The following is a 19,276-nucleotide window of genomic DNA, read 5'->3' as shown; positions in this document are numbered from 1 at the left end:
TGCATCTAAATGCTCTGTCGCAAATTTTTCTGTCTAAAATATACCACAAATTTTCAATAGAATTCAAGTCCGGACTTTGAGATGACCATTCTAAAACATAGAAGTTATTTTTATCAAAGTATAGCTTTGTTTTTTTAGCGGTATGTTTTAAATCATTATCCTGCTGAATTACAAAATTGTTTCCCATTCCTAATTTTTTAGTAGGTTGAGGTCCCTATCTACCGCAAGTTGGTTTTGTGAATTTCACAATACATTGATCAACAATCCATGTAACATCCATTTTGTCAATACTTATATAGATAATAATTTTATCAATACTTTTTGCAAGCTCTAATCAACGTTTCATTAGTTCTGCAGTTAAAAAAAGTTTTTTTGAGCTACCTCTATAATTTTGTTTAATTTCTGATTGAGGAATGTGATGTTATGAACTTCTTGAACTTTCAAAGCTAGTTCAGCTGCCAAATCAAGCCTATTTTCCTTCACATTAATGATGGTATTGGATCTGATGGTAAGATTTACCTTGATTTTTTAAATCACCTATAAGGCTTCCTTGATGGAAAGGCAAATGTAATAAGCAACCAATAATAAATAACAACAGTTTAAAAAAAAGGTAAAATCAAGCAATACCAAATATAGTAAACTGCCACCCTAGAAAAGTCTATTTTACAGAATTAAAAAACAGAAAAACAATAATAATTAAACAGTAACTAAGAGCATTAAGTTATACTATTTATGTAAAGAGATGAAGAACAACACAAGACCAATGTGGTACCCCAGAAATTACTGGAAATAAAGGAGAGTGTTATCGATCAATAGCATATGAAGAAAAATTATGAAGTTAACCAGCATACCAGATTTTATCAAAATTCTTTGATATATCAAAAATAACAGCCCTTGACATATTAACAAGCTAGCAGTAGAATCTGTATTATTTGTCAGAGAGAAAATTATTAGGCTCTAAATGAGATATTAGAAATTTATTTATTAAAGACTAATAGTAGCAAGAAAACTGGCAAGAAAACAAGATTCATTTAAGCACATGTTAAATAATTGATGAATTAATGAAGAGAGTTCAATTAGACTTATGTATGAGAGATGGAATGTTAGACATGTCTTTGTTAATGATAATGTTAAAGGTTTTCATAAGTCTAAATTACATGTTACGAGCTGGGGGTTATTCTAGGAAAAAAGTTTGGGAGGCGGTACCCCCCCCCCTGGTACAAGTAGCAGGGTGATTATTTTAATCTCGATTCTAAACTGACCTGATGATTACTGAAATATTACTAGAACAAATAATGCAAATTAATACTGAAATTTAAGTGTATAGATCTGAACAAATTATTAGAACAAACTGTTGAAACAATACTGGAAAAAACTACTGTAATATATTACTGTAAAATATTGTTGGAACATATTGTTTGAAATAATGTTGTCAGTTTTGTTGAGCTTATACTAGAAAAGCTAAATATAAGAATTTCTAGGCTTTCAAGAAACTTTACTTCAGCACTTGAATTTTATGACAGTTTGAATTATAATGAAACTTATGATAAACTTTCCAATAATTAAATAAAGAATAATAATTAGTTTCTTTACTTATTAAATCAAAATTAGTGTTCTTCATTTCATGCTCTTCATTCATAGCATTCTTCATTTTAATGCATTTTTTTTAAAATAGTTTTGTTTTGTATGTTAAAATGTATTTTAAATGTTTTGTTTGTGTGAGATGTACTAATTTTAACTAGCTCTGATGGAATCACGCAATTTTTTTTGTGTGAGATCTACTAATGTTTTGATGGCACATAAGTAGAATACAAAAGTTTTGTATTGGCCTCACATTCGTATAAATAGGCAGCAGCCACAAAAATTTGAAAAAATGCTGTTCCACCAACCCTATGTTTATTTTGTTCTAGCATTCTGTATTAATAGGTTATTAAATTTTCTAAACAAGAATAATAAAAGTGACACTTAATTTTATAATTACAATGGTTTTGAGATTCATATATAAATATATGTATATAAATATATGTATATATATATATATATATATATATATATATATATATATATATATATATATATATATATATATATATATATATATACATATATATATATATATATATATATATATATATATATATATATATATATATATATATATATATATATATATATATATATATATATACACACACACACACACACTCAAACCTCTTTTTATGCGGTCCTTTTTTATGCAATACTTTATTTGTGCATTTTGTTTTATGCAATTTTTTGTGTGCGATCTCATATAATTTAATTTTTGAACGCACAATAATTTCAATCTCAACAATTAAAATGTGTAATATGTATGTACATACGTCATTATTTTTTTTAATGTGTTTTCTTTTATGCGGTCCCTATCTACCGCACAAAAAGAGGTTTGAGTGTGTATATATATATATACACACACCCACAGGCATGTGCAGGCATGCAAACATCAATAAATGTGGGTTTAGCTTTGCTAAAAACATGACTGATAATGCCAAACTAATTGTGTTTTAGTACATTGAATAAGGTTGCGGCACTATTTATGTATAAAGAGCATTTATTCAACATTATTTTGTTTTTACTTTTATTATTTTATGCCAACATGTAGAATTCTCTAAACTTTTTTTTCATTTCATTACCACAGACTTTTTTCTGACCACTGTCTGAAGAAGTCTGAATTGAAGTTGGCATAGATTTTTTTTTTTTGTATAGATGTGTGTTTGTGTGTGGTGAGAGATTCAAAGTTTTTCACACATTTTATACTCATATATACATGTTATATTTGTATTTTGATAGTAGAAGAATCTGATCGCTTAGCCATTTATTTGTATTATAAAAAGCGCTATCCTTGGTGTGAAACACCTAGAAGATTGCCATTAAATTTTACATCAGGTAATTGTATAAAGAGTTATTATTTATGAATGTTAAAAAATGTTGTTAATTAGATGTATGCAAAACATTTGTTAATGTTTAATTAACCATATTATAATAATGTATTATATTTTGACATTTTATGTTGTAATTTATTATATTTTTTATTTTCCTGAAGCATTATGTTTTAACATATTTCATTTTGTATGAAGAAATAAGTTTTAAAAATTACTTTGCAGGAAATCTTTTTAAAGAATTGTTATCTGATTATCTTCAAAATGCACTTAAGAAAGGCATCCCTCCATTGTTTAAAAATTTGCAAAATCTTTACCAGAACACCGAAAAAGTAGGCATTTACACATTTTAAAGAAAATCATATTTTCATTTTAATTTCTTCAATATTTCATTTTAATTTTTTAAAATAATTTTTCAAATATTGTTTAGGTTTTGATTATTGAAAATATGGTTAACAATTTTGCTAAAAATTTGCTTGAGTGTAACAAATTTGATCCAAAAGGTTTTTATTTTATTCTGATTATTTTTTATTATTATCATAAAGTTTATTTTTAATGTTATTAAAATATTTTTAGATAGTGAACTACAAGATCCAACTGTTCTTCTATGGACTGAATTTTACCTTGCACAGCATTATGATTATATAAAAGATACAGAGAAAGCACTTTTTTACATAAATAAAGTATTAGACCACACACCTACGCTAATAGAGGGTTATATGGTTAAAGCAAAAATTTATAAGGTATTTTGTTTACCTCAATATTTTTATAATAAGTTAAAGTTTTCAGCTAAGTATACTTAAATCTTTATTTTTACAATGTATTTTTTGTATTTTTATTTTAAATGGATCTACAAAACAAAGTATTACTTATAACAAACCTAATGTTTTTTAAGGGATTGCTAACTACTTTGACAAATTTAATTTGTATCTTTAGAATTTTCTCTACTTTTACTTATGCAAACGTTAGCGTTTGCTTAAAATTTTTCAAAATAAATGCATTACTTTGGCAATTTTTCTCCAAATAATTATGCGATTGATAGTTTTTTATTTATTATAAAAAACATATACTTATTATAAAGAACACATATTATTAATAAAAACAATTAGTTACTAAATTTGAAAACGCCTTTAAAAGAAACCATGCTAAAACATAATTACTTTCTTCAATAGCATTACTTTTAAGCAGCCCTTTGAATTAAGGTCGGCTTAAACTGAAACTTAACTGCTGACCTTAAAGTGTTTAAAGTCTGCAAAAAATGGCCAACCTCATTTCTTTGTTTTATGGTAACCCTTTGTGTTAAATTTTTTTGCTGACCGCATTTTTCCTTATTCTGAGGGATGTTTAAGTAAAATAAATAAGTATGCTATTGTAAAAAAAAATTATGGTTTAGCATGGTTTTTGCCTGCAATTACAAATGCATGCAAAATTTTACTTAATAAATGCATTTGCAATTACTTTAAAAGAAACCATGCTTAAACATTATTGCTTTCTTCAAAAACGTGCTTTTTTTTAATTTTCTCATTTTCCTTAAAGTGAAGTTTAATGTTAGTTTGCGTATTAAAAACCAGGGATGCAGAGTCCCAAAAAAAACTCCAGCTTTATATCTCTACTTTTTCCAAGTCTGTAGTGTCCAGAAGCTCTAAACATGTTTGTTGACTTGATCTGCTATAAGAAAAAAATTCATGAGATTTAATGACTTGAAACTTATTGTTTTTAAGTCCTGGAGTCCCGGAGTCCTTGCCGCAATTATACCTAAGGACTCCATGTTCAAAAAATGATTGTTCCTCTAACCTAAAAGTCTAAATTTTTTTCCTATTAGTAGTCCATAAACTTATTTATATTTTCAGAGCTCCTGAATACCAAAAACTAGGATAAAGTAATCTTTTTGTGACTTTCGAATCCGGAGTCCTTTTTGTGACTCTACATTCCTGTTAAAAACACTTTTAAAAGTTTTGAAATTGATTTTTAAGCTTTGCTGAAATATAATATATATATATATATATATATATATATATATATATATATATATATATATATATATATTTTATATTGTTTTTGTTTTTTTATTGTGTTTGACAACACCAGAAATAAGATATTTTTTAACTTATTATTAAATACTTAATATAATGTTGATTAAATAGCAAAAGCATTTCATAATGCCCTGATTAAGAGCAAAAGCATTTCATAATGCAAAGTTACAAGGAACAGCGCCAATAAAACAACTGAAAGAAGTTTTTCCTTTGGTGACTACTTTCTATAGCAATTTAAACAGCTAACCAAATTAAACAGAAGCTAACCTTTTACTTAGTTTATCTGGTAATGAAAAAATAAAAAAAAGTTTTTTCATGTATTCAACCAGTAGTTGCCTACAAACAACCACCAAACTTACTGAGACAAATAATGTGCTCAAAATTTGACTCTTTACCATCTATCCAACAAATGGGACTATTCGAATGCAAAAACAGTCTATGTAGAATCTGCCGGTTATATTTACAAGAAGTTAAAAGTTACATGTAATAGCAAAAATATTTTTATCCTCTAAAATGCTTATCATGTTTTGATAAGTATTTTAGATAATAATTCAGTAAGTTTGACTATTTACTGGAAAAACAATTTAAGAAACCGCACAAATGGACATATTTCCAGTTACTGAACTGGCAATTCAAAAGATAGATTCGACAATCATGTATATGATTGCATGAAAATACACACAAAAAACTATGGAGCCATTCTTTCAGCTCTTTGTTTTTATCAAACTAAAAAATGAAAAAATTTGTTGACCTATGATTTTCATTAAAAAAAAATATAACATCTTCAAAACTAATACTTCCTTTTACAATAACATATCAATTTTAACTCATAGTTACAACACTGCAAATAAATATTTTTATTATATAACTTTTTACATATATCAAAATTATTATAATGACATTTGCAATAGTACTAATAATGGTAAATACTGAAAGGCCTCTAGTACTCTTTAATATAAGAAACTTTTTCTTTTAAAAAAAAATTCGTTCATTTTTTGAATATTGTTATTTTGCTTGGCTACTTTTTTCTCTCTCTCTCTCTCTCTCTCTCTCTCTCTCTATATATATATATATATATATATATATATATATATATATATATATATATATATATATATATATATATATATATATATATATAATATATAATATATAATATATAATATATATATATATATATATATATATATATATATATATATATATATATATATATATATATATATTCATTCCTATAGTTAGTCTTAAACTTACTGCTTGTGGTAAAAAACGGCTCTTAACTACTCTTTGACATATAACCAGACAAAATTACATACAGATAATGTCAAAGCCGTTAAATTTAATTGAAGAAAGTAATTAAATTTGATTGTTTTTTAAAAAACCACAAAAGCACAAATAAAAGACTATTTTTATTTTTTTTCTGTTTACATACATCAACTGAAAAATAGGTAAAATATGTGAGAAGTGCTGCTACATTGACTGGAAAAAAGGTAAACATGCAAGGAGTGCTGCTACATAAACTGAGGATTTGGTTTGGGCAGGCAGTCTATCAAATAGTTAAAAAAAAACTTGTTTTAAATCGTATTAAAGACCAAAAAAAGTTTTTTTTTTTTATTTGATAGACTGTATGCCCTAACCAAACCCTCAGTTTATGTAGTAGCACTCCTTGCATGTTTATCTATTTGTATGTTTACCTATTTGTTACCAATATAGTGGCACTTCCTTGTAGCAGCAGGCTATAATATAGTCAATGTAGCATCACTCCCTTGTAGCAGCAGGCTATAAGATAGTCGATGTAGCAACACTCCATGCATATTTTACAGTAAAAAGATAAAAATATTTTGAATGTTTTTATTTTTCAAAGAATAGGATAAAAACATTCAGTATTTTTTTATAAAGACATTTAAAATGTTTTTCAATAAAAATAATTTAAAAAAACTATTTTTATTTTGCTGTAATGAAAGTCTTTTTTTTCTATAAATAATACCTGGCCAACCCCAAACCCTTAGTCACAGTGTGTGTGTGTGTGCGTGCGTGCGTGCGTGCGTGCGTGCGTGCGTGTGTGTGTGTGTAGACACAATGTATATATATATATAGACACACTATGTATCTATATTGGGACACACAATATATCTATTGGACACAATTCCCTAATATTTTTTGTTCACTTAAATGTGCATTTCAATTTTTCAAAAAAAGAAGACAAAATAAAGATTAATTGAAGAAAAAAAAAATTATTTTGATAAAAGTCCTTTTTTCTCTAAATAATAGCTGGCCAACCCGAAGCCCTTAAATGATGTCTAAAGTCCCTGCAGCTCCCAGTTTCAGTATGTTATTAGTTTGTAGCTAATGGTGCATTTATATAATTTATATATACATTGTATATATGTGTGTGTGTGTATATATGTATATGTATGTATGTGTATATATATATATATATATATATATATATATATATATATATATATATATATATATATATATATATATATATATATATATATATATATATATATATATCAGGGTGTTAGCCAGCCTGATGGCACAGCTAATTTCCAATTGGTTCTAAAACTCCCAAAGGTTTAAAAAATCTCAGTAAAAAAAAACGAGCTATATCAGGCTCAGAAGTGTTACGCTGTACAGATAAAAAACATAGCATGCACAATAAATAAACAATTTAAGTTGATTGACAAATATGATTTTTTGTAATGTGAAAAAAGTGTTGTCTTTTACAAGCAAGGTTATTAATTTAAAAAGCTTGTAATTGATGCCAGTTATTCTCCAGTTTAGATTTTTCAATATGTTAGTTACAATTTTTTTCAATATGTTCGTTACAAATTTTTTTTAATTTATACTTTTTGTTTACATTTTTACTGCTATTTATCTTAAGTTATCTTATATTTTTTATCTTATATTTTTATCTTAAGTTAGGAAAGTTTAAAAAAACTTTACATAATAATAAATAACATATTATACATTAAAATAAGTTGTTAACATTTTTTTATTAAGGGAATATAAGGAAAAACACTGTCAATAAACTAAATTTGATAGTAAAGTTCACCAAAAATAACACCAACGAAAAGATCAATAATAAAACTGCAGTGAAATGCATCATTTACATTATGCTTTGTAAAACATAAAAGATTTGCAAATGCAAAAGTTTAAATTAAAAATGCAAAAACTAATTTTTGCATTTTTAGATTAAAACTGGCAAGCTAGTTGCTTGGCGCAAGTTATGGCCTTAAACTTTTTTTAAAAAGCATTTTCGCAGGTTTTTTCAATAGTTCTCTGAAAACCTGTTATTAATATAATTTTAATAGCTTCTTAAAAACTATTAAAGCTCTATAGTTTATATATATATATTATTATTATTATGGTTTTTGATGAAATTTTTATGCTGGTTGATATTTTATTTTTAAATGTGTTAAATGTTTTTTGCTATTTTTGTTTTGTTAGTAAAATATGACTCAATCTAAAAAATATTAAATTTAACAAAAATTAAATTTATTTTTTGTTTTCAAAAAAATAATTGTATTTTGCATTGGCTTTATTTCGCCCATGTAAACTGAATTACATGGGTGTAGATGCGGGCTCAGGCAATTGCTTGCCATTCCTATTAAGGCTTATATATATAATGTATATTTATCAAGTACTTTTATTGTGAAAATATTCAGTCTTGATACTACCCCTAAGAAAATTAATTAAGATTAATCTAAGGTTTATGAACTTTACCTTTTTTTACTGTAAAGTGGGAGTTTTATAATACAATTTTGTTTGTATTGGATATGCTGTTTTTATTTTATATGTATATATATATATATATATATATATATATATATATATATATATATATATATATATATATATATATATAAATTTTTTTAAACTTTATATATTTAGCATGCAGGGGCTTACCAGGAAGCAGCGAATTGGATGGATGAAGGTAGAAGCTTAGATACTGCTGATAGATATGTCAATTCTAAATGTGCCAAATATTTGTTGAGAGCAAATGAAATTCAAAAGGCTATTGAAACTTGTGGAATGTTTACCAAGGTGAATATTATTTTATTTTCAAGGTGAATGGTATTTTCATTCAAATAAAATGTTAAGACAGACTATGACTTGTATTTTTCATGAATTAGGAAGGCAGCTCACCAGATGATGACCTTGACTCCATGCAATGTATGTGGTTTGGAAATGAATGTGCAGCAGCACATTACCGTCGAGAAGAAATTGGAGAGGCCCTTCGGAAGTGTCATCAAATAGAAAAAAACTTTAATGAGATAGTTGAAGATCAATTTGACTTTCACACTTATTGTATGCGTAAGGTCACTTTATGTGCTTATATAAAACTTCTCAAGCTTGAAGATGTTATAAGGAATCATTCATTTTACTTTGATGCTGCTAGAATTGCTATTAAGGTATGTTCATTGTTTAATTGATGGTGGTGCTGGTGATCATGATGATCATGATTATGATAATGATCAAAGTTTTTAATAAATACAATGGATTTTTAGTGCTATATTGAACTTTATGATAAACCATATTCAAGTGAAGAAGGTGGTGCAGAAAATAGCAAAGGTAAAAATAATAACAATTAACTTGCGGTAGTGGTGTAGTGGTGTAGTGGTAGAGTGCTTGTTTCATAAGCAAGTATTTCTGAGTTTAATCCCCACTATGTTGTAGTACCCGACTCAATCTGTTTCTCCATGCAGCAGCTTAAGAGGTTTGTAACCATAATAAAGTAGCCTCTTTGGTTGTAGTAGCCCTCTTAGCCTTGAGGAGGTGAATAACAAAAAACAGAGTGTTTTGTTGGTCTAAGGATTTTTATTTTTCTTCCACAATACAATTAACAGAAGTTTTTACTTTGTGATGTTTTAAATTTTTGGTTTTGCTCACTAAGATTAAAATTTCAATATTTTTATAATTGTACACATCGATATTAAATTTAAAAGGCTGTTGGCGGGCATCTGAGTAGTGAAATAACATCCGCGCATGAGCGGAGTAGTGAAATAACATCCGCGCATTTTTGTGTAAGAACATCCGCTTTTTTTCTTTACTGAATTAACATCCGAGAAATAACATCCCAAATTTCATTGATGCATAATAACATCTTTAGAAAGATGTAACTACATCCGGGATTTTTTCTCGATGTGTAACTACATCTGCCCCTAAAATAATCCATTATTAAAAATAAAAAATAAAATGAAATAAATTTCCAGACTTAGTTACATCCGAAAAAAATCAGATGTGTAACTACATCTGGTTAAAATAATGCATTTTTAAATTACTTTTTTCCCGTATGTAGTTACATCAGAAAAAAATCAGATGTGTAACTACATTTGGTTAAAATATTGCATTATTTAAAAAAATCCGGATGTAGTTACATCCGATTAATCTGTAATGTGTAATTACATCTATTTAAAATATTGCATTATTTAGTTATTTTTCTCCCACATATAGCTTAGGGATCGCTGTTTACAGTATACGGTATAGTATGTTTACCATCAGGGTTAGGGGTTAGGGTTAACCCTAACCCTGGCCGGATGTAGTTACATCCGGAAAAAATCAGATGTGTAACTACATCCAGTTAAAATAATGTATTATTAAATAAATGTTTTTCCAAATGTGGTTACATCAGAAAAAAATCAGATGTGTAACTACATCTGGTTAAAATAATGCATTATTAAAAAAAAAAATTTGGATGTAGTTACATTCGAATAATCTACAGATGTAGTTGCACGGATGTTATTATACATCAATGAAATTTGGGATGTTATTTCTTGGATGTTATTATACATCGATGAAATTTTGGATGTTGTTTCACGGATGTTATTATACATGGCAAAGACGGATGTTATTGCCCTGACTCCGTTTTACAGGTACCCGGGCAAGCATTTTCACAAATTCCTATATTAGTAGTTCAGTCATTATACCATTCATTGTTAATCAAGATCAAATTGTTAGTACAGGGTTTTAATTGTTTTTCTATGAAGTCTAAAGTCAATCATCCTCTATCTAAAGTTTTAAGTCACCCTCTATCTTGAAGAGGATTTGAAATTTGAAGTGAAAAAAGTTGTACTTAAGTTACAATTATAAAATATTCAAACTTTAATATAAATAAAATATTTAATATTTTTGTTTTATATATTATAAAACTATATAAAACAAACAAAAAATTTTGTTTTTTCATTCACAAAAAATAAAATAATAAAATTTATAATAAAAATAGCGCTAAAATGTCAAAATCTCATTTTTATTTAATTTTTTTATTCTTTTACATTATTTTTATCTGTAATTCTTTAGCAATTTAAATACAATATCTTTCTTCATTATTGAGTGAGTCTACATAAATTTTTTTATCATATATATGAAATGTTTTAAGAAATGCATTTAATCAAATTTTTGTAGTCATGTTGCGATTGGTTTTTTATACTTACTAAATCAAAAACTGAGAGAAAAAAAAACCTATTATACGATTTGTAAAAATTACTTATAAAAAAAGTGTTAAAAAGAAAAGGTATTTATTATAATAAATGACAACACATAGAAGTGTTAATATAGAACATTTTTCAGCATTAGAGGAGTGTTTTTATTTTTATTTTACGATTTTAATTATATTAAAGTAAAGAAATTAGTCAGTGTTTAATAATGCACTAATTTTAGGTATTATAGGTTAGTTCGTGGATTAGTTTTAATGAAATAAAAAAATTTCACTAATTTTTTTCTTAGGAAGCATGTCAGATAAAGAATTTAAAAAATTAAGAAGTAAACAACGAAGAGCTCAAAAGAAACAGCAAATTGAAGAAGAGAAAAAAGGTATCATAATGATTTTGAAGTTGAGTTAACTCAATATTAATTTTAAATTTAAATTTTTATTTTTTCTTAATAGATCATAAAGAGGTTGAGACGAAAAAGAATGATGATGGAAAACCAGATCCTTTAGTATTAGTTAAGGTTAAATAGAAATTTAAAAATTAACAAAATGCTTTTTGAAGTGCAAAAGAAACCCTTTACCTATTTTAATTTTTTTTTTTTTTTTTAGTGCAAAAATCCTTTAGAAGAAGCAGTCAAGTTTCTTCGTCCATTACAGTTACTTTCCAAACAGAAAATTGAAACCCATCTTATGGCTTATGAGATTTACTCAAGAACAAGTATTTTATTTTTTTAAACATTTTGTTTAAAAGTTTTATGAGACTAAAAAGAATTTTTTTAATGTTAAAATATTTTTAATCTTTTAGATAAACCATTGTTAATGCTTCAATCAGTAAAACGAGCATATCATTGTGACCCTACCAATTCTCAGCTGCACTGTTGTTTAGTTGAATTTTTAGCTAAAGGTAACCTGGTTCATCAGTTAAGCTGTTTAATAATAGTTTTTATTTTTGATAGTTTTTTTTATTTTTGATGCTTGTTTTTAAATTCATTAATTATTTTTCAGAACCTTTTCTTTAGTTCGAGAAGAAGCAGGATCATATAATGCTATTGTAAAATTGGTCATTGACCGTGAATTACCTCTTATTGTTAGGGAGCAAGATCCATTTAAATTTAATGATGAATACTTACTTTCTAATCCTAATTCTCTCAAGACAAGGATAGCTGGTATAATTTGAATTTTGCTATTGAAATTATTTATGCTTAAGGGTATAAAGGGTTGTTTGTATAGTATGTGTGCCAAAAACTTTGAAATTTTAAGGACGTGTATGTAGGTATAACAAGAAGGTTAATGCGCTCGATTCCTCGTCGGTGACTAAAGATCAAATCGCAGACATATCATAATTTACTTTTTATTTTTTTAAATTTGTTTTAATGATGAATCAAGTAAAAAAAACTTTAATTTGGGCGGATGTTTTTTTTAGGCACCCCTCTTTAGTAAGTCTGTAAAATATGAGTCTTATGATAAAATATGAGTAATGTGTAAAACAAAGCCTAAAACTCAGAGCCAGGGCTAGGCTACTCCACACTCCCAATTGAGGTGGGCCTAGCAAATTTATGAGTCCTTTTGCTAAAGTAAGGAGCTGTTTTTTAGCAATACCTTGCAAAAAAAATTCAAGATTTTGGGGCCCTAATGACAGGTCTCTTTTTGAGTGGAGAGAGGGGGCTTTGACCCATTATCCACAGCATTGCTAAACCCTGTTTTTTGCAGACTCAAAAAATGGTTTGCCTGAAAGTCTGCCTTACTCAGGGACAGTGTATAATGTGAGTACATAAAAAGACATTATACCCTCGACTTCCCTATACTTTACATTCTTTTATGTTGGCAAACTAGGGTCTTAAGTTAGAAAATTAACTTTTCTATTGGTTAGTTAAAGAATTATGGACAACATGTTGATGATACAGTATAGTTTTATTATAGAGTTTATTAATTTTTAAGTTAGCATGCAATTTAAAACGGCTAGCAGTCGTATTGAATTACTTTAGTTTCAAATTTTCACATGTATTAGTTCAAAAATGGAAAAGTCTAGAATGGGGAAAACTTAACACATAAAAAAAGATCATCAAGACAAATTTAATGGATTTGGTTTCAAAAAAAGTTGTTGATTCAAAACTTCAAAAAATTGCTCTTTTAAGAATATCTTCACCTCCGAGAAGATGACAATATCAGTTTAAAAGAATAGTCATTAACCTGTGATGTTTTTAACACAATTTTAATTGAGCTTATAAGTATTTGTGGGAGAACAAGAATTCCAATTAAGTTATAGCGCATGATACTTTATCTAAAAGAAGATGAAATGTTGTTACGAGTGAAGAAGTTGAGAAAGTTATTGACAAAGATGATAAAAACAAAAAAAGCTTAAAAGATGATAAATTTTACTCAACACTACCAAAAAAAAGATTGCCAGCTCTTATTTCTCAGAATCGAAAGACACTGACTTATTCATTTACTAAAGTTTCTGATTACTTACACCTCAGCGTTAGAGAAACAATAGACATTAGAGCAAAAATAGTTAAAGTTGTTGGTGCTCTCCTTGAACAGTTTGCTATTTCAAAATCAAATGTTCATCGTCAACAAAAGAAAAAACGAGAAAGTCAATTTCATAAATTAAAAAATAAATATAAATGCAACCGTCCACTTTATCCATGCAGTAACTGCAATGGTAAACTTGTTTCATCACTTAACGATAAAAATTTTTCAGATATTGCTTTCATATGAGTATAATAATCTTAAAAAAACTTTTCTTTTTCTTAATTTTTTAAAGGGATAAAAGAGGAACATTTTGCCATTCTTGCAAGCAGATGGGATGGTTTAACTGAAGAATCAAATCCTAAAGTTTTTGGGATTCCTACAATCCCAAATGCTACTGATGTAGCCCAGAAAGATCAATTTAACCATTTTAAATCATGGAAGCTGCATAATAATTTGATTGCTTTTTGCTTCAATACAATAACTAGTAATGCTGGCTGGAAGGCAGGATGTGCTTTAATTGAGAAGGAGATCGGTCGTGTAATTTTTAGGCTGCTTGTCTGCACCACATTTATGAGTTGCACATTAAACACGTCTGGGAGGCAGTTATTGGAAACCATAATGAGCCAATCAAGTTGCTACTTAAAATGGATAACTGCGACTAAGTTTTCTCCGACTGCAGAAAATTCAAGTTTGAATTTTTTGCAGACAGAGATGACCCGATCCATCGTCTAACAAAACTTGTCTTGAAATGGGCCAGCAGTTGTCTAACAAAAAAAAAAATGCTTCCAAAAGAGGGTTATAGGGAACTTATTAAAGTGGTAATTGTTCATCTTAGCGGAGAATTACAAGATAAAAGAATTTTTTGGATAAAGAAAACCTGTGCTTATCATTGTGCAAGATTCATGCACAATGACCTATACTTCTTTAAGTACGTAATGTTGGACCAACAAATTTCTTGGCTCGACCAAGACCATAAGCTTAAGAGAATGGCAAGTTTTATTGCACTGTTCCAAGGAAAAGACTTTTTTGCAAAGTAAAATTTCCATCATTGCACCAAATGTCGATCGCCAGTACATCACTGACATGCAGTGGTATCGCGAATTTAACAGTACAACAGCATATGCCGCCCTTCAGTTGTGTTACAGGCATCTTTAGTATTTAACTCAACAGTTAGTTGTCTTCAACTTGTTTGATGATTCAATTACAGTGATCAAACAATCTGCCGCAGATTTGAAAATATTTAACATTTAAAGAAACAAACAACTTAAGCTTGGAAAACCAATATTTCCACAAATCAAACTGGATAAAATACTGGAAAAAATTTTGTGTTGCTGTTTGGGCCAGATTTCTACTGTTTGATTTACTTAAAATGAAACCAAATTAAGTGTATTGGTTGCAACTACCTATTGAACATTGAACAAAGATGAAGGACTATACTACGGACTATAATAAGGACTTAACTTTGTTAAGAAAGTAATTGAGTTTTTAGAAGTGGTAAATGACTGCGCTGAACAAGGAGTCAAGCTGATTTCAAAAACAACATCAAATATCCAAAGCAGCTACAGTTTACACTTCACATCATTAAGAACCATTGCGAACGGGTCTCTCATCAGAAAAAAGGAAAACTTAAGTGACACATTTTATTTTTTACCATTGTTTTAAGCAATTTTGTACATTAGTAGCATATTATTTCAGTCCTGTGCGACCACTAAATATTTTTCTTTTAGCCCAGTTTTTTTTATCTATAATACGTTACTTAGTGAAAAATAACATAGTAATAGGTTTTAAATGAATCTTTAAAAACTGACAGTAAAATCTTTTAAATGTTGAAAAATAGCCGCATTTACTACAATTCACCCAAATTAGGTAACTGTGCTACCCCTAAATATTGTTTGATTGTTCCAAAATTTTACAATAACTGTTTTTGAATGATAATGCATCTCATATAAAAAAGTCTCAGAAATAAAAATAAGAGAATGGGACACCTTAAGCAACCATCTCTTTTGTTTTTCTATTTGACAGCTCTAGTACAACCTGAAATTGCTTAACAAATTTAAGGGAAAACTTCTGGAAAAATTTCTTTTTTCTTTTTTTTTCTGTTGTGCCGATTATAACTTTGAGAAGATTTCCCCCTTTAGATAAACCAAAAATAGATCCATCAATCAATTTTTCTGCAGCCATTTTACTTTTTATGAATCCATAAGCAACTTAGATATAATTTCCATTAAAATTTAATATTTATAGAGAACTATATATTTATGTACAGTCACAAAAAACTTTTTTTCTCTCAGCTTGAAGAGAACCTAGGAGGAATGCTAATGAAGTGATATTAGTGGCTGCATTGGTGGGTTTACAGTTATGAGAATAACTAGGTGCAAGATATGTATAACAAAAAGAACTTGATTCAGATTTAGACAACTTAATTGTCTCATCTTGAAGAGTGACACTGGCTTTGGAAGAACTCCTCAGAAGAGTTTTCCACTCAAGCTAATTATAGGAATTTTCGTAGTAAACAAAAGTAAGTAAGAATTAATAAAAATTAGGACTTGCAGAATCATTAAATATACTTTAGCTCCCCAATCACCACGAGGTGAATCTCTCTTTTTAAGTCTATAAAGATTTCTTCTGCACCCAGGACAAACAACTGATGGATAGCATTCGTTGTTCGTCGAATATCCTGGAAATATAAACAGCTGAATTTGTTCCTCTAAAAATTTTTTAAGAATTTAGATCTTTCGCCATACTTTTCCCAGCAGTAACAACTAGTAGAATTCATATTTAACTAAAAAAGTTCTAAAAGTTCTAATAGATAAAATCTTAAACGGTAGAACTTTTCGCAATTAAAAAACATTTTAACTACCGTACAGAAATATTTCTAATCCGGAAATATATTAGTTTAGTATAGAGGGTAAAATAAACTTTAATCATATCAAACAATTACATTAGAATTACTCAAATTAAAAGTTATGACTTTAAATTTATTTATTTTTTATTAAATTTTTGTTATCAAAATTTTTGATAATAATAAAAATTAAAATTTTTATTATTATCGAAAATGTATAATTCTGGATGCAATATAGAAATAAATGTTATAAAATAAATAATAAACCTCCTTTTTAAGAAAAAAGTATTAATTGGTTTCTGTGATAAAAAGTGATAAAAAAAGTGGTTTCTAGTAATAAAAAGATTTTTTTATTCAGTTTTATAAGTTAACTTTTTTGATACTCGGCAAAAAATTATTAAGTTTCATTGCAATGTTATAATATAGATTTATCTAAAATTGTATAATAGCAACGCGTTTTGATTTCAGAAAAAAAAATTTTTGAAACATTATGGATAAAATTCTTACGTAATAAGGATTTGGTTTGAGCGCCACGATATAAACCTGCGGTCTCTTTGGTTCACAGTGAATAACATTCTGTAAGTAAAACAAGCCACTCTTGAAACTCGAAGTTAATCTTTATTATATAATGTAGTTTGCACCAGGATTTAAAATTTTTCAAATTAATATCTAAGTTTAGAGGAAAAAAGAAAGATACTTTTACGAAAGATTTAAGCTGTTCTTGTGAACCAATTTAGGAGAACGTGGGCTCGAGATATAGCTCGCTACTCACGCCGAGCGTGATTTGTATTGGATTAGAAAATTAAAGCCAGTGGTTAATTTTTTTTTAACAGTTAAGCAATATCAGTTCGTAGCTGGTCGTGGCTATCATAATGCTATGATTATAACAATATTTTTACCTTTTCTTGCCATAAATGCCATAATATTCATCTCCTTAAATACCATAATATTGCAAATATTAATTTTTTTATCTAACTAAACTTCAGAGCCTTTATTGCATAATGTTTAAAAAAAAAGTTCAAGTTCACGAAAAAGGTTCATTCATTGTAGAAATAGGTTTGTGTCCTACACGTTTAATAAAATTAAAACATAATTGGTTTTAGTATTGATCCTCCTAAATTGATGACAAGTTTTGTCTGTTAATTTTGGATCTTTTCCAACCCTTCCCTTAAATTTCTTTTAAATTATATACTTATTTATAACATTTATTTTTTTGATTTATATTCCGAAAAATTGTATAAAATTGAATACTTTAAAACTAAAAACAACAATAAACACGTAACACATGACATAAACACGTGATGCTTGAATATTTGATTATAAGAAAATGTCTTAGATTTTAAGCAAATTTTAATTACATCTTTTAGTTGGTTGGAGCAAATTGTACTTGGACCCATCTAGCAAAAACGAAGCTATTAAACTAATTACCGATTTAATCACACGTGTCGATTTGAGTTTGCAGGTATCTTGTTTGCTTTTTTTTTTTGATTTTATTTAATAGGTTATTTTTTGTGTGTGTGCAAAAATTTTGTTTTCCGCATTTTCTATTTGTTATTTTTTGGTAAAAAAAATGTTTGTTTGTTTTTTTAAATTTAGGTTTGCGTTGAAGTGTATGAAAAGTTGATTAGTAAAGGGTTGTTAACTGAAGCAAGGAACTACAAATTGGCTTGTCACCAGGTTTTTCCACTTGCTGATTTATTTAAGCCAGATAACATAGTCGAAAATGACGATAGCCAAGGTTAAGCACAGGTTAGCGAACATCTGTTTTCAGTTCGTGCAAATAATCGTAATACCTGAATAAATGCTTTCAAGTCGGAAATAATAATCTCATGAAGAGCGTTTCCCTCAAATTGACAAAATCGTCTTTGTCTCGTGAAATAACGTCACCATCTAACAAAGAAACTTGTTTGTTATATAGATTCTTACTTTTTTTAAAACCTTTTTCCTACCTTATTGTTGTCATACAGTCATCACAATATTTTAGATAATTCCCATAAATTTCTATATTCTTTTTATTTATAAAGAATTTATCAAAAAAATTATCCAAATTGATTATGTTTTAAAAACAGATATTTTCGTCCATTAATAAATTAGCTTTATTTAACGATCTTTACTTCAAGTTTAAGCATCATTTGAAATCAGTTACGCTTGGTTGTCTTTATATGATAAATCAAATTATTATTGAATCAAGTATTTCAATTAAACACGTTTATGAAAAAAAGTTCTTGTGTCAATATTAAAAAGTTGATGACTGAATCTAAATGACGGTTTGTAGCATATTTTTACATATTACGACGGATTGTCGAGAAATTTTGGTCTTATTTAAAAAAAAGAAGTTTGATATCAAAAACAACAAACAAAGTGTAATATAATAATTTAGACTATATTTTAAACAACTATATAGTATAACAACAGCCCGTCGCGTTGCTTTGACAAGGTTTTGGCATTTTTGCCAAAATTGACGTTATAACTTAATTAGACTATCTGTATCATGACAAACTAAATAAACTAAAATTAACTGAAATCTAGAGTAAAACAAGCAAACTACCAATAAGCCAAAGTTCTATCTGCAGGTTTA

At 27.6% G+C, this 19,276-nt stretch overlaps 1 protein-coding gene across 3 annotated transcripts in view; it reads left to right on the top strand.

Annotated features, from left to right (window-relative positions):
* LOC100213867 (N-alpha-acetyltransferase 15, NatA auxiliary subunit) overlaps positions 1–18,700 on the top strand; it is a 46,254-nt gene extending 27,554 nt beyond the window's left edge. For all 3 annotated transcript variants that reach the window (XM_065814790.1, XM_065814792.1, XM_065814791.1), the window contains exons 9-22: positions 2,827–2,922; positions 3,141–3,247; positions 3,346–3,418; positions 3,492–3,658; positions 8,849–9,001; positions 9,091–9,369; positions 9,466–9,529; positions 11,681–11,767; positions 11,841–11,905; positions 11,994–12,102; positions 12,190–12,288; positions 12,404–12,550; positions 18,066–18,160; positions 18,295–18,700. In XM_065814790.1, the coding sequence (XP_065670862.1) occupies positions 2,827–2,922; positions 3,141–3,247; positions 3,346–3,418; positions 3,492–3,658; positions 8,849–9,001; positions 9,091–9,369; positions 9,466–9,529; positions 11,681–11,767; positions 11,841–11,905; positions 11,994–12,102; positions 12,190–12,288; positions 12,404–12,550; positions 18,066–18,160; positions 18,295–18,441 (1,688 nt within the window). In that variant the 3' untranslated portion in view covers positions 18,442–18,700. The remainder of the gene's footprint in view (positions 1–2,826; positions 2,923–3,140; positions 3,248–3,345; positions 3,419–3,491; positions 3,659–8,848; positions 9,002–9,090; positions 9,370–9,465; positions 9,530–11,680; positions 11,768–11,840; positions 11,906–11,993; positions 12,103–12,189; positions 12,289–12,403; positions 12,551–18,065; positions 18,161–18,294) is intronic.
* Positions 18,701–19,276: the final 576 nt, after the last annotated feature.

The sequence above is a fragment of the Hydra vulgaris genome, chromosome 12 (assembly GCF_038396675.1).
Source record: "Hydra vulgaris chromosome 12, alternate assembly HydraT2T_AEP".
Lineage (NCBI taxonomy): Eukaryota > Metazoa > Cnidaria > Hydrozoa > Anthoathecata > Hydridae > Hydra > Hydra vulgaris.
Note: the sequence above shows the minus strand (reverse complement) of the source record. Positions and strands in the feature narration are given on the sequence as shown.